This window comes from Misgurnus anguillicaudatus, chromosome 22 (assembly GCF_027580225.2).
Source record: "Misgurnus anguillicaudatus chromosome 22, ASM2758022v2, whole genome shotgun sequence".
NCBI lineage: Eukaryota > Metazoa > Chordata > Actinopteri > Cypriniformes > Cobitidae > Misgurnus > Misgurnus anguillicaudatus.
The window spans coordinates 23556302-23571458 of NC_073358.2; the positions used below are offsets into that span (position 1 = coordinate 23556302).

At 35.9% G+C, this 15157-nt stretch overlaps 2 protein-coding genes across 2 annotated transcripts; one reads left to right on the plus strand and one right to left on the minus strand.

Moving 5' to 3' along the window:
* Positions 1-477: 477 nt before the first annotated feature.
* On the minus strand, positions 478-9513 carry mob1ba (MOB kinase activator 1Ba). Its single transcript, XM_055200052.2, has 6 exons — positions 9315-9513; positions 4123-4289; positions 3131-3224; positions 2911-3044; positions 2356-2519; positions 478-1850 (listed from the first exon to the last, which is right to left on the minus strand). Exons 1-6 carry the CDS (start codon positions 9326-9328, stop codon positions 1773-1775), a joined length of 651 nt encoding a protein of 216 aa, XP_055056027.1. The 5' UTR covers positions 9329-9513; the 3' UTR covers positions 478-1772.
* A 516-nt stretch (positions 9514-10029) lies between these two features.
* grsf1 (G-rich RNA sequence binding factor 1) lies at positions 10030-13697 on the plus strand. The gene is made up of 9 exons (XM_055200051.2): positions 10030-10365; positions 10967-11108; positions 11240-11395; positions 11520-11654; positions 11750-11888; positions 12767-12891; positions 13005-13111; positions 13284-13419; positions 13562-13697. Exons 1-9 carry the CDS (start codon positions 10162-10164, stop codon positions 13615-13617), a joined length of 1200 nt encoding a protein of 399 aa, XP_055056026.2. The 5' UTR covers positions 10030-10161; the 3' UTR covers positions 13618-13697.
* Positions 13698-15157: the final 1460 nt, after the last annotated feature.

The window sequence follows — 15157 nt, forward strand, 5'->3', positions numbered from 1 at the left end:
GAAAACAATGTCCACACCCAAAACACGACTATCTATAGTGGTCATGTGATCCTTGTCTTTAAATGTTGTATTTGATTAGAGGTGGAGATATGGGAAATTCCAGACTTAAACTATGGGAAGACTAGTATGGGCTAGACCAAAATTAAAATAATGAGTTAAATTATGGGAATGGAACATCAGAGCTATTTGGTCTGACTCAATCCTCGCTTATTATCGATGAATGTCTCACTAATAACCCCGGGCAAAAATACTGTAATGTATGATTATGTGCAACAGAGATCATAACAGATTTATGATGTAATTTTGACATACATGGTGAATGTCATACATTTACATTTGACATTTTATACTACAATAAACACAACACAATGCTTTAAATTAGAAATATCTTTTTAATTTATTAAATAACAAGCAACTACGTTTCAAAATCTGCTTAATAAGATCTTGTGCTGTAGGAGAAAACTATATAAAGTCACGTTGTGTCAAACAAGGTTTATTATCCTATAAACAGCATTCAGCATTGTACCACAAAAAGTCAGCAAGTTCAGCATTCATGTTATTCCAACGGCATAATTTATCTGTTTACATTATTTACAACTTGCCTTCAAAAATGTACATTTGTCTATAGTCAATCTTGTATTGTTTTTAAAATAAAGTGGTGGTAGCTGTGAAACATTTTAGCCATAAATTCAAAATAACAATAATCTCTTGCAACATTTGGATAAATGAACATTCATGGGGTAAAACTTTATAAACACCAAAAGGATGCAGTGTTTAAATTGTACATTTGCGGACGTGTAAATCGGATCACATAGATTACAGACTTTCAACTTTGATCTCAACTTGCATTCACCTCCTTATCTTGCGTTTTAAATGGAAGGTTTTATTATGGTCCTTGAAAAACACAAAACAGTTGGATTAAAGGCAGGAGAAATGCATCATTCCCATTAGGGTTGATTCTGGTTCACGCAATGATATTTGATGGGTTAGCTAATGGCATTCATAAAACACTGCTGAAAGAGTGGTGTTAAAAAAAATCTAATAAATAATAGGACATGCCAATGTTGCATAGTCAGCTCATTTTATCCCAGCTTCCTTCAGACAAACTTCCAAACACTGGGAGTTTGGCTCAACAATAGAAGTAACAGTGAAATAAAAGTGTTTTCATGTAGTTTCAACTGTAGGCCCAGGGCCACAGGGTACATTTCTTTAGTTGCCAGTGAAACATGTCAAAACAGCAATAGGACATTCAATGAAGGCTGGATAAAATCGGATGCAAACGACAACCGAATTTCCAAACATCACGAGACAAAGGAAGTAGTTTTAAAAAACAAACTCAGAGATGCCAAAACATTTCATATTTAACTCTGTATGTGCTTCATTCAATATTTTATCCATGTACATCTAAATAAATCAATCAAGAGAAACAAATCTAAATGAACACTAAATAGCATCAATACGAATATACTCCTATAAAAGCCATAAGAATAATGTTAAAGAAGTTTTAGAGCAACAGTTGTGTTTTATGTACAAATTTGAAAGTGGACATATCAGGCACTTAAATAGTGTTTAAGATCACGTCAACAAAACTTTAATATAATTCCACTACGTCCTTGACCTATGGATGGGTTGTGGCTTATCGAGGGCTAAGTTTTTGGAAACAGCCGATTTCCATCTCCGGGGAAACATTCCCACACACAAAACACACGGAGAACAAAGCCAGGCTCTCTGTATATAGAAACTGAAAAAGATGTGCTGATAGAGGAGCGGATTTATCTGTCCTTGGAGGTGAGCTTCTCAATCAGCTCCTGAAGGGGTGCAAGTTCCTTCCTGTCAATCAAATTGAACTCCTAAAAAAGAGAAAATGTGATATTTTATTAGGAAATCAAAAACAATGTTCAAATGATCATATGTAAACAGACCAGGGACCAGCTCACCCAATCTACACAGCAGATATTTACTAATTATTCAATTTATTATTTAACTATACTGTAATATTAACACAGTAACCAAAATATATTCAAGTCACAATGAAATTGAAATTAAAAAGTTTACATTTTTAATCTAACCTCGAAACAATCTTTCTTTATCTCCGGTCACGAGGATTTGCAAGAGTATGGGGCCCGGAAAAAAATCAAAGCAATTAACAAATAGCTACACGTCCCAACTTCCCATTACCAAATTAATTCAAAATAGACGAATTTAAGATCCGCCCAACCTTTCTTTCTCATTTCAGAGATCGCTTCACTATGATATCCTTCACGAAAGGGAAAATAAAATAATCCCTATTTTAGTTTCATTGTGACTTTGATGAACCAAATGAATAATTCCTTTAATGTAAAAGACCACAGACACCTGAACAAAGAAGATAAAGTGCTTGAAAGAGGTGTTGAGATGCGCCTCCTCCTGCAGCTGGATAACTGAATCAAAGTGCTGGTGGTAGATGTGAGCGTAAACACGGAAAAGTCTCTTCAAAATTGTCTTGGCTACCGACATGAAGTTCTTTGGGAAAGGAACCCCTGTTAGAGACACACAGAGAAATCAGATTTATTAGGCAGTTTACCTTCATAATAAAAACCTACATTTAAAAACCGCATGTTGTGATTATTTGTGTTATCTTTCATTAATATTTATATTTAAATATAAAAAAATCAGGAAGGAGGAAACACTTTACACAACACTTTACATATCCTAAATTTCATAATTAGATTTACATGAAATTTGCTAAGGCAATTATTTCTGCAGATTTGTTCAGGTAGTTATTTCAGGATAGACTATTTTAAGACCAAAGAAAACCTACATCATGCAAGATCTATAAACATGTCATGAAAAATGGACCCATGAGTCAAAGAGTTTTGGAAAAAGTAACATTTGTTGTGCTATCTGGACATCTACAGTGAAATGAGCCACCTATTTTTGAAGGGAAAAGTGTCTCATCGTCAAGCTGATCCTGGACCCAAGTCATCAGGTAATCGATGTACTTCGGAGCTGAACATTTTATTGGCTTTTTTATGTTGGTTCCATCTGCCCAGTGATATTCATACCTGTGGATAACAGATAAGAAACATTTACGTTACACCCGTGCAAAATTCAAAATGATTTGTTGTGATAATGCCCTGTTAAAACTCACTTGGGTCCAGCAGACATCAGTGGGCAGCTTTCCTCAGTGCAGAAGTCTGTGATGGTCCCATACAGCATGTTGATCTGGTTGAAGAAGTCAACGGCTACCAGAAGAAAGCACATGCAGGGGTACATCATAAATGTATGGGTACATCATAAATGTACCTATTTATCTGTTTTGCACAGACAAGTTGTCTAACATTCAGAAGACTGACTAAAAGCCATTATACTGTATGTAACACTTTCTGTGAAATCAAGGCAAATATCTAAACAAAAGATTAGGAGCATCAAAGTTAGTGATATAGTAGTGGTGGCTGAATAATAATGAAACTTATAGGTCATATAATGGGTATAGTAATTAATGGTAATTCCAATCCCCTCATTAAAAACTGCCAATAACTTCAGGTAAAAGTAATATTGATTCAATTTACATTAAATGTACAATCTTAAAAAAATCGAAAGAGGTTTTGAAACCCCCAGTTGGGGCTCGCTGATAATTATACTGCAGAGGGCGGGATACACCCATCTTTACATGAGCCTTAGCAATTAAATGAAACTCAAAACCTTGGCAACATCAACACCACCGGAGTCTATAATTCACCCTTTAGTCCCTGGGGCTAATAACTAAAGACAGCTCCGCTCTCATATCTCTATTGTTATAAATTGAAGCAACCGGAGGCTATGAATCTAAGGTTGCAAAGCTGCCCTCATATAATGGATTTTTAATCAAGTCAATTATTTGCTCATTAAATGTAGGCTTCAGGGTGCATACAATACTGTTTTTGGTTTCACTTGTATAAGGTGCATCCTAAATACTGAGCACAAAACACCAACTGAACTCACCTAAGAAGTGGAGACAAAAGCTGAATCACTCTGAGCAAAACAGGAATATCTCTTTGAATAATGTTAATCACAGACCTTGTTTAACTCATAAACCAAAAACTGCTATTTAAAGTCCCGATTGGTGGCTAGTGTGTACACTGATTAAAGTCGCATGCTTACTGTTGACAGCCACCCATTCATTAAGATCTTCTCCATCGGGCAGCATTACAGCCATGCGCAGGTTTCCGCTGCCCAGCGTGGCCTCTGCATGCTTCAGGAGCTCGTATTGATGCGAGCCCTCAGGAATGTTTTTTTTCGGCTTGAACGTCTTCGATGACCGACTACCACTGTGAAATAGCGGAGAAAGAAAGCAAAGGCAAATTATTTTTAGCAAAGCACCAATTACAAAGTTTAAAAATACACTGTTCAGTTATGCAAAAGTTTATTATATTCAATCCTTTCGGTAAATAAATTATAGTATAGTGGCTTATATGATGGCTTATAATGCCAGCAGCACTGTAGGGAAGACTTCTATAATATTAAGCTAAATATTAGATGTCCACTTTGCTTTACACAATATATGTGGCCTTGTTTTCATTCTGACAATTTTTAAGTATTCAAAAACAGGAGGATATTTATGCTTTGTTTCAGAACACAAATACCCAGTTTCAGAGACAAGTCTTAAGGCTAGTCCTAGACTAAGACACATGTTTGAGATGTCTTAACTGAAAATAACTTTTGCTGACAGATCTTAAAATATGCCAGTGGCATTGTTTTGTCTCAAGATACACCACGTCTTTTTCTAAGGCAATGCATGGTTAGTAGGGCTGGGTATCGATTCAGATGTTCCAGATCGATTCGATTTCGATTCACAAGCTATCAAATTGATTCAATTTCAATGAATATTGATTTAATACCAATACTATATTAATAAAAAAGAACAGTGAACAGCAGTTTACAAGTGGGTAATTAGATGAAAGTTAATCTTACGTTCAGTGTTTGTGGAAATAAATATGAAAGAAAAAAAACGATTCTGCTCTTTGAGAATCGATTTTTATTAGACCACGTTTTAAAAAACGATTAATCGGAAAATCAATTTTTTTTTGCCCAGTCCTAGTATCTTCCAGAGTGGAATAAATGAAGGTGTCAGATGCAAAACCCTCTAAGTGCGTCAGGCATGGCAGGGAACTACACTAACCTTTTCCACTGGTGGCACTTGCGCTACCAACTTTTTCAGTTACTGGCGCAAAATATGATTTGGTCGCACATATTTTTTTCAAGTTATATTAAGGCGCTCTGGTTAATAATGAACAATAATGAAACTGTATTGCATACAGATATGCTTTTTATTTTACTTGCCATCTTTTAAACCACATGCCGCCTTGTTTTCTTAAACGTTGCAGTCAGTGTTTCCCACAGATCTGAAATTTACTTGGTGGTGGTAACCGGTAAAAAGGGCAATCATTACCCACTGACAAATAATGGTCTACACATATGACGAAGAACTAATAATGTGTGACACAACACAATACTTTGATTTATTGAAAATTAATATTAATTTCACATTATATTTCATTAATCTAAACACTCCAAACTTTCTTTGCCATTAACAAAGCTGACACTGTTTGTCAAAGCACCATGAAAACACTTACTGTTTTTGCACTGATATATGAAGCAATTAGACCCCTTTTATCAAACTCAATATAATACAATACTATGTATAGTATATGTTATAATGGTAATAATTTCTATTAAATAGGCACTTTTACTGCTTCTGCTCTATCTTTCTATTTCTCTCTTGCCGATATAAAAAGCTTAATCCACTTATTATTTCAATAATATTATTCCACTTATTTTATTTTCAAATCTACTTGCTGTCAATGGGCATGACATTAGCACTGCTAAAGATTGAAACGCAACGAAATCCTCGTCGAGTAAGACGTCCACTGAGGTAAATGTCCTCAAAACACTGGTTATAATAAGATTATTAAAAACACGTGAGAAAGAAAACGCAGCGCGTGGTCGTAACAAGAACCATCGCCATAGAAACCGAAGGCACGCTAAACTGCACTCGAGCTTTAGCGCGGTAGCGCTCATGGCCGTTTTCCGATCGACTCGGGTTATAAACTCAATATTAATCAGACTTGGGACCCAAAGTAATTAAACTAGGACCTAACCGGACCCGACAGACCATTTAAAATATAAACCCAGAACCATACGGGTCCCGCGTCCTCAGTGAAGAAAGACCTCTGCTCAAGTTCAGAAACATGGAAGACACTGCGCTTGCGTCGCGTCGCACCCAATTCATTGAGAAACAGCCGAGCACGCAAACGCACACTGATGGGGAGAGACACGACGTGCTTTCACGCAAAATGAAGCCAACGTGTTAATGGCTCAGAGCACGCCACAAAACGCATTCCCAAAATCCACATCCATGTTCCAATAAATGCTTATAGTAAATCATAGCATATTGTCTAAAACATTAGGTAGCACATTTGCGACCTATTAAAAATTAGGGTCGCAACGGCAGTTCAAAAGGTCGCATATGCGACCATTTTGGTCGCAGTGTAGCTCCCTGCATGGTTTCTTGTTCATTAGCATATTTCTTATCAGACTCTTGATGGATTCTGAATAAAAATCCATATTTCTAAATGGTTAAAAGTCGAGCACACCTGGACTTAACATCCACATTTCTTGCCGACGTCCTTAAATTGCCGACATCCTTAGCACACCCTAATGCCTAATGTGCAACAGTACTGTTGTTTAAGAAGCAGCTTCAGTTTGACGTCGCCTAATGCAATGTTGTTTGGTTGTGAGCAACTTCGCGACTGTCAGCTTTTGCCACATATGTAAAAAACAACAAAATACGGACCGTGGATATAAAGTTATAACACACCATTGATTACAAATACAACACTGAACTCGAAGCGAGCCACATGTAACTTCTGCTTTCTCCCGAAATTTTGATACTGATATGTGAATGATGTCTTGAAGACAGAACGTCACTGCGTGTGTGAACAGCACATTTTTGTATTTACTGATAAATTCATTCTGGTAAATTCATGGTAATTTTTTTGACGGAGGTGGCGTGTAGCGGCTTTTGCATCTGTGCTTTTCAAATGATTACATTTTAAAGCCTTATGTGAAATGTCACAATCAATCACCTTTATTAAAACAGTATAAAATAAAAATTTAATTCTAAGACAGGCTTTCCTCTCTGTTCAAAAACATATAGCCTCACAACATGTGAGCGGGTTGGACTGTTTATGTCTGATCTCGGTGTACATTTCTGGCTGAGCTTCTATTGCAAAGGAGTTTCAGATCAGACGGTATAGATGGATATAGATGGTATCCATCCGATATAGATGGTATTGTCTCATTCGATATCTCACTGGGGAAAAACAATACATTACCAAACTTCGATATACGTGTCAATATTTTGAGGACATTTAAAACTGGATGTGACCTTTACTTTCCAGATATGTTAAAAATATTCACACAATAATTTATACAAAAAAGGGTACCACTAAGTACTGACTTATTACTCTCAGACTCTTTGACTTTTTTAAAACTCCTTATGACTTCAACAAGTAAACTATCAAGACATCTACACTAACGTGGTCAACCATTCTCCTAAAAACCTGGCATACCTTCACATTTAAACACAGGTAAAGCCTGCAGGCAGCTCCATAAAACACAATCTAATATGCACAGTGGAGTTCAATTGTGGCTGATTCACTGCTCTTCCTCAGTTGACCCAACAACTGAGGAAGCCTACAATACAGTGTTTGCCTTTGTTGTTCTATCAACAACATAAAGCCTGTCTTTACCGATTCAACAGCTGCTCTGCTTAGTGTGTCCACCTGTTTAGACAGAATGTGGGTTTGTATGGTAAGTGATGAAAGGATGCTGCAACTAATGAAAAACAAGAGCTGTAAGCAAATGAACCATGAAATGCCCTGCACAGTGTCTGTGATGTTCAATACCCATAATAAAATGACTGACTGCAATGATGACATTATGTAACTGTGGAAGTAATTGAAGTCTACTGAAAGTTACACTCACCTTAAAAGCTACTTTACATTCTTTAGTAGACAAAATGAAAAAAAATCTCACATAAATTATGAGGTAATGAAAAAGAAAAACATGCTAAGGACATTTAAAATAAGTCATATTAGATTACTTAGATGATTAGATGACTAATTAAAAGGCGTATCTACTAAACAAAATTATCTTGCAGCCCTGATGACATTTCGTTGAGTCAGACCACAGCAGAACTAAGATAGGAAATTCAAGTCTCCATAAAAGTCAAAAACTCATGAACTTAAAGGCCTAATCTAAGCACAAGCTAATTTTTTAAGATGAATTAAGCACTAATTAGAGGCTTCACTAAAAGCTTTAGATCTGCTTCTGGCAAGTAACTTAACCCCTTAAATGCCGGTGTAGCGTGGGAGAAACACTGCATTATTATTTTACAGAAAACTTCATCAAATACAACTCAAAAACAAAAAGCTAAACATGTCACATATCCCTGGAAAGCTGAAATTCGTGAGATTCGAATGATCTAAACTGTTTTAAGATACAATCCACACAGCAGGTACAATTTGTGTCGTTTTTAGGCATTTTTTATCCTTTATCAGGAATGCTAAGGGATGATTTTACTCAAATCACATGTGTCAACATATTGAGGACATTTAAAACTGGACTATAAATCATACAGCATGAGTTAATGCCTACTTCCGATTTCAATAGAAAGCAGAAGACAATTGTACACTTTAAACTGCTGACACTTTATATTTTTCCCTTTACGCCAACATACAATTATTTGGCTATCCTAACCCAATTTAATTCGTTCCTAAAGACTGCTAACGCTGAGAGATATCCAATGCACTACACGATTTATTACATGGGGTTTATTACCTGGATCATCCATGCTCCAATTTAAAATTGCATATTAAAATACAATAAAAAACATTTTATTTTCAACTTCTTTAGTGTATTGATTCATTTGAGGAAAGAGGTGGTTCCTGTCAACTTAAGAAGAACCGCTTTACACGATATGGGGAATAAAGCTCTGTTCTCAAGTTTACGCTTAAAAGATGAGTAACCAAATTCTGTTACATGCAGCTGTCTCATGACCTCATGTAAGTTACAGGCTAAGTATTATTCATTAGCCAGACTACAGTTTCATGTTATGATGGCTGCGTACTAACCTGCTGCAACAGCGACAATATCAGTGTTTAAATACTATTAATGCACATCTCTAATAAATTAAGAATGCGTAACGAATACAGGGTCGGACAAAAGCATTATTTTCAGCGCTTGCTAACTAGCTATCAGTGTTTTCATTTACAGAAGCCATTCATACTCACAACAAAAAGCTCATTGCTCTCAGAAAAAAATTCGCTGTACTTCAGAAATCGATTTTGGTCCGTTATCTTGCCCGCCAAAGGGTAAAAAGAGAGATATGTCAGGAACAATGTCCTTAACGATTCAACAACACAGATCCCGACCGTGCAAAAGTTCTCCTTTCCATCCAAAGTCTCCACAAAATCCAAAATCTCGCGATATTACGATAGACGGCGCTCTGTGCATCATTTTTTCCCACATAAGAGTCACGGTATACCAGATTGATTTAGTTTTGTTTTTGACTTTAACATCCAAAAATATAATAACATTTTCATTCTGCAATACGAGCCATAAGTGTAAGCTAAACAAATTTTATATATGTGTACGGGCTTGAACAATTAATTCTAAAATATAAACTTTTTTATTTCTATTTATTATTCTATTTTATTTCTATAGTGATTTTTCCGATTTTGCATTGTTGCAAGCAGCTTTTAGTACAAACATTAGAGATATAAAAACATGTTTAAAAATAAAAATGAAAGAAAATGATAGAAAACCAAAAATAAATAAAATACATCGAATGCATAGTATTTTTTTCAAATTCATAAGATTTATATTTGCGATACTGACTGCGAAACTAACTGTAATAAACAGCTTCAACTACTGTGTTTTAGTTTACCTGTATGTTTTGATTGAGAACTACTATTTTGAAAGGACTGTCATGTCCAAGGGCACACGTGTTTCGTACGTCATGTTGTCCTCTGATGCCGTAGGTCAACGTGTGTTGAATGTACGTAACATGTCGCTGTAGAGCAGCTTATGTTGTTGTAGATTTAAGTTAAATTATAGAAAGATTTGTAACGCCACAATATGTCTGCATTCAGCAGGAGCGCGGTTGTATTTTTGCGTTGTGTTAGGAGACAACAGTTATCATGTGTGGAATACATCAGATCTACGCAGTTTACAGCAGCAGCACCACGAGCTCAAAGAAATCATTCCTGGTCAGCGAGATGTTCAGAAAACTATAAAACCAAACTGATCTGGACATCATACCAAAGAAATCTGTCTTCTGAGGTAACATAAGTGATTCATAAGCGTAAACATTTCAGAGCATCTCTAAACATGTCTCAGGAGATGTTTTACATAGCTAGTTGGCTCCTTCCTATATTTCTTTTTTAAAGGGGACATTTCACAAGATTTTTTAAAATGCAAAAATAAATCGTTGGTGTCCCCAGAGTACATATGTGAAGTTTTAGCTCATAATACCATATAGATATTTTATTATAGCATGTTAAAATTCCCACTTTGTTGGTGTGAGCAATGTGAAATTGAAACTCAATTGTGCTATCAATTTTTTTCTCTCTCTCTGCTCTTATTGGCAGTGCTGTGGTTGGATAATGCAGATTAAGGGGTGGTATTATTATAATAAGATCCCCTTCAGACATCACAAACATCTTTTCTAGTCTTACTTTATTTAATTACACTTTATTCTCGCCATTTATGTAGTCTTAGAAGCTAGTATGGCATTTAAAAGAAAAGAAAGAAAGAATAGTTTACCAAAACTAAGTTACTGGGTTGATCTTTTTGACATTTTGTAGGTTGGAGACCCAATTATAGCACTTAAATATGGAAAAAGTCAGATTTTTATGGTATGTCCCATTTAAATGATTTTTAGGCACCATCTAAAGAGGATGAGTACCCACCTTTACCAGAATACACTGCCGATAAAGAGATCCAGGCGAAGGAAGTGTTCGTTATCCGGGCCAGGGGTCTACCTTGGTCGTGTACTGCAGAAGACTTGATGAACTTCTTTTCTGGTACTTTCATTATTATTATTCACATCATCAGATTATATGATTTTATTTCAGTATGGTTTCTGCCTATGTACTTCACTTACTGTACATGATCTGTTCATCTACTCATCATAGAGTACTGTTTACATTGGTAGATTGTAGGATACGTGGTGGAGCTCAAGGAATCCATATAATTCACAACAGGAACGGCAGGCCGACTGGACAGGCGTTCATTGAGTTGGAGCACGAGGAGGATGTTGGCAAAGCATTGGATCAGCATAAACAATACCTAGGGCAGCGCTATATTGAAGGTAAAGGGGAATTTGGAGAAATATCCTTCATTTTAAATAGATATGGTTTGTATGTGTATAGATGATATGCATTGTGTGCTCATTTTAACCTGTTATTGAGATAAAATATCATATTATGTTTCAGTGTATGAGGTCACAAACAGTGATGCTGATGCCATCTTGAAGGCTACAGAAGAAAGTTCAGAGTCAGATGGCGTGGTCCGACTGAGGGGTCTTCCTTTCAGCTGCACAGAGAAAGATATCATTCAATTCTTCCCTGGTAAAATCCTTAAAAAAAAGGCTAATTTGATTGTAGTTGCACTGATAAAGGATGTTTTTTTTTTTCATTTGAATGTTTTAATATTATCTAAACAGGGTTGAAGATTGTGGAAGATGGGGTTACAGTAGTCCTGAACAGGAGAGGTAGAAACTCAGGTGATGCTTTTGTGCAATTTGCCACAAAAGAAATGGCAGAGAAAGCACTTGAGAGAAACAAAGAGGTCATGGGAAACAGGTGGGTAAACCATCAAGTACTTTTTTGGTGCAGAATATAATCAGTATGCTTTACAGTGAATATTCACTAATATTATTATTAACTCTTTCCTCGCCAGTGATGAGTTATCTCATCAATTAAGAAAAAACTTCCTAATGAGGTTTTATTTTGATCTGTAATTCCGTAATTATCCAAAGAATTGAAGCAAAAAATTATTTACTCATTTTAAACTCTGTGTATGTTTTGATAATCGTTCTGAATCTGATCTCTAACAAAATTCCTTCAAAAAAATGCAATTATTTCAGCTTTTTGCAATTTTTTTTAAGAAAAATACCCATATTTAAGAGTTTATAAGCAGAGAAAAAAATATATAGATAGGATGAAACGTTTTTTTTTCCCCATTTTGTTTGTTTGAAAGCAGAGGGTCTGTTCTTTCATTTGATATATTTGTATGTTTATATATTTATAAAAGAATATTTTCCTGGAAGGCATTTTGTGAAACTTTTGTGAAAATCACAAAAAATGTTGGCGGCCAACTTTAAAAAAAAAATAGCTAAATGGGAGATAAAACATTTTTGTATTTTGCAAACACTTAAAAGAGACTTAGTGTATTCCAGGTATACATTTTATCCGCATGTTTGATTCTTGCAATTAAATCCTTGATCTTTGTCTTGCAAGCATCATGCTGGAACATACTGCAGAGATTTATATTTTTAAATGCAGGTGCATTGTTGTGTTTACTTGTGACATCTATAGCATCCTACTACTGCAAAATAGTCACTACTGCATATATGAGTAGTGACTTTAATAAATGGAAAACATATTCAGATGCAGAGTTAGGTGTCTATGAAGCAGTTGTTTTGCACTTGTTTAACAGACATTTTTCACTGTATTTGCAGGTACATTGAGATTTTCCCAAGCAGGAAAAGCGAAATTCAGGCACAGTATGGAAGAGGGCGAAATGACATGTCAGAAACCACGGCAGGTCCTGTGGACACAACCACATTACGCAAGGCGAAAACTGGTGAGATTTTCTGTGAATATAAAATGCATTGTCAATTTCATCCGAGGCTTGCATACTATTTACGGTTTTTAGCAATCCTAGTCTAATATCCATATCTTTATTCCCATGCACAGCATACAGTAGCCCTGTGTCAACTTCACATCAGAATTCATCTAAGCCTGATAACCTTATCCACATGAGAGGGTTACCCTATGAATGTACTGGAGAGGACATTGTTAAGGTAGTAGTATTTGCAATTTAAGATGTGATATACAAAGCTTTTGATTATCATTTTCCAACTCAAAATGATTGTTTTTTAATACGATGATATTGTTTTATGTTCAACAGTTCTTCAATAACATTTTAATTTGCTTTGTATGCCGAATAAGTAAATGTTTTTTTTTCCGTTGCAGTTTTTCTCTCCCATCAGATTGGACAGGGTTCTTATAGAGTATGGTCCTAACGGACGACCCACTGGTGAGGCAGCCGCCTACTTTACAACACATCAGGATGCAGTAGCAGCCATGTCCAAAGACAGAGAGTATATAAGTAAGTAATTCAAAATAATATATTTGTGTTAAATTTATGTTAACCAGGTAATTGCATGTAACGTTTCAGCCTTTTTCAATCCTGTTATTGCAAAAATAAAATAAAAATTGACTGTGTTTTCTGTTGTGTGTGTGTCATCCAGTGGAGCGATATATTGAGTTGTTCCTGAATTCATCACCATCCATGGAGAAGGAATAAGATAACAGTGAACTTTTTGTAAACTGTCATGTAACGTTAAGGTCTGTTGTAATGAACATTAAAAGAGATGTGTTACTAAACTGCCTTATTTATTTTTAATTAAAACATACTAAGGGTAAACCAGAGTTAGGTTTAAAAACATTAATGGGTGGTTTCCCGGACAGGGATTAGCTTAAACCAGGACTAGGCCTTAGTTGAATTAGGAAATATTACTAGTTTTAACAAACATGCCTTACTAAAAACATTACTTCTGTGCATTTTGAGGCAAAAAAAAAGGGCCCTGATGTATTTTAAGATATGTCAGTGCAAGTTTTTTTTTAGTTTGGACAGCTCCTACATTTATTTTTGTCTAGGACTAGTCTAATCCCTGTCCGGGAAACTGCCCCTATGAATCTTTTCCAAGTGTTCAAAAATAGTTATTGTTCCGTTATACCTGGAATGCGTTGTGTAGAAACGCTTTATCATTCAGAATGTTGTTTACTTACACTATATTGCAAAAAATTTGGGGACACCCCTCCAACCCCTCGGGTTGGGCTTGGCCCCTTAGTTCCAGTGAAAGGGACTCTTAACACTTCATCATACCAAGACATTTTGGACAATTTTATGCTCCCAACTTTGTGGGAACAGTTTGGGGATGGCGTCTTCCTGTTCCAACATGACTGTGCACCAAAGCAAGGTCCATAGAGACATGGATGTGCGAGCTTGATGTGGAGGAACCTGCACAGAGTCCTGACTTCAACCCAAAAGAACATCTTTGGGATGAATTAGAGCTGAGACTACGAGCGACCAACATCTGTGTCTGACCTTACAAATATGCTTTTACTGTAGAAGAATGGTCGAACACACTCCTAAACCTAGTAGAAAGTCTTCCAAGAAAAGTTGAAGCTGTAATAGCTGCAAAGGGTGGGCCAATTCCATATGAAACTCTATGGATTAAGAATGGGATGTCATTCAGGTCCTTGTGCATATAAAGGCAGGAGTCCCAAAACTTTGGGCAGTATAGTGTATGCATCAACAGAAACAGCATCTTAAGTATGCAAAGTAATTTCTGTTTTCTGCTCAAATTCAGTTAAGATTAAATGTTTTCTTTAATATTGTACTCTTTATTATCCGCATTAGTAGTTTACTTTGTGAATAGCTAATGCATACTGGATTCCCACGGGTCCTTAAAAGTTTGTGAATCTGGGGGGAAAAATTCAAGGTCCTGGGAAGTTTTTGAAAATATACATACATAGATACAGGTCATTGAAAGTGCTTGAAAAAATCCATATTATTCCCTGTGTAGTGTAGGATAATATCATAAAAATTCTAGACTTTAAGCACACGTGCTAAATTGTTCGCTTCAAATGCTTATATCTTCTTTATGCGAATGTTGATTTATACCAAAATGCTTTTTTGCATAGTTGTTTTTGACAAATGAAAATGTCTCGGGTTACGTATGTAACTCTTGTTCCCTGAGAAGGAAACGAGGCGCTGCGTCTCCCTTGCCATACTTTCTGCGTCCCTGTAACGCCGCCTTTGGCAATATTTCAGATAGCGA

Coding starts and splice junctions, on each gene's coding strand:
- grsf1 (XM_055200051.2), top strand. CDS start 10,162: ATGTCTGCATTCAGCAGGAGCGCGGTTGTATTTTTGCGTTGTGTTAGG. Junction 11,109..11,239: donor CTTGATGAACTTCTTTTCTG/GTACTTTCATTA, acceptor TTACATTGGTAG/ATTGTAGGATACGTGGTGGA. Junction 13,112..13,283: donor CTGGAGAGGACATTGTTAAG/GTAGTAGTATTT, acceptor TTTCCGTTGCAG/TTTTTCTCTCCCATCAGATT.
- mob1ba (XM_055200052.2), bottom strand. Junction 3,045..3,130: donor CTGATGTCTGCTGGACCCAA/GTGAGTTTTAAC, acceptor TGTTATCCACAG/GTATGAATATCACTGGGCAG. Junction 2,520..2,910: donor ACTTTTCCCTTCAAAAATAG/GTGGCTCATTTC, acceptor TGTCTCTAACAG/GGGTTCCTTTCCCAAAGAAC.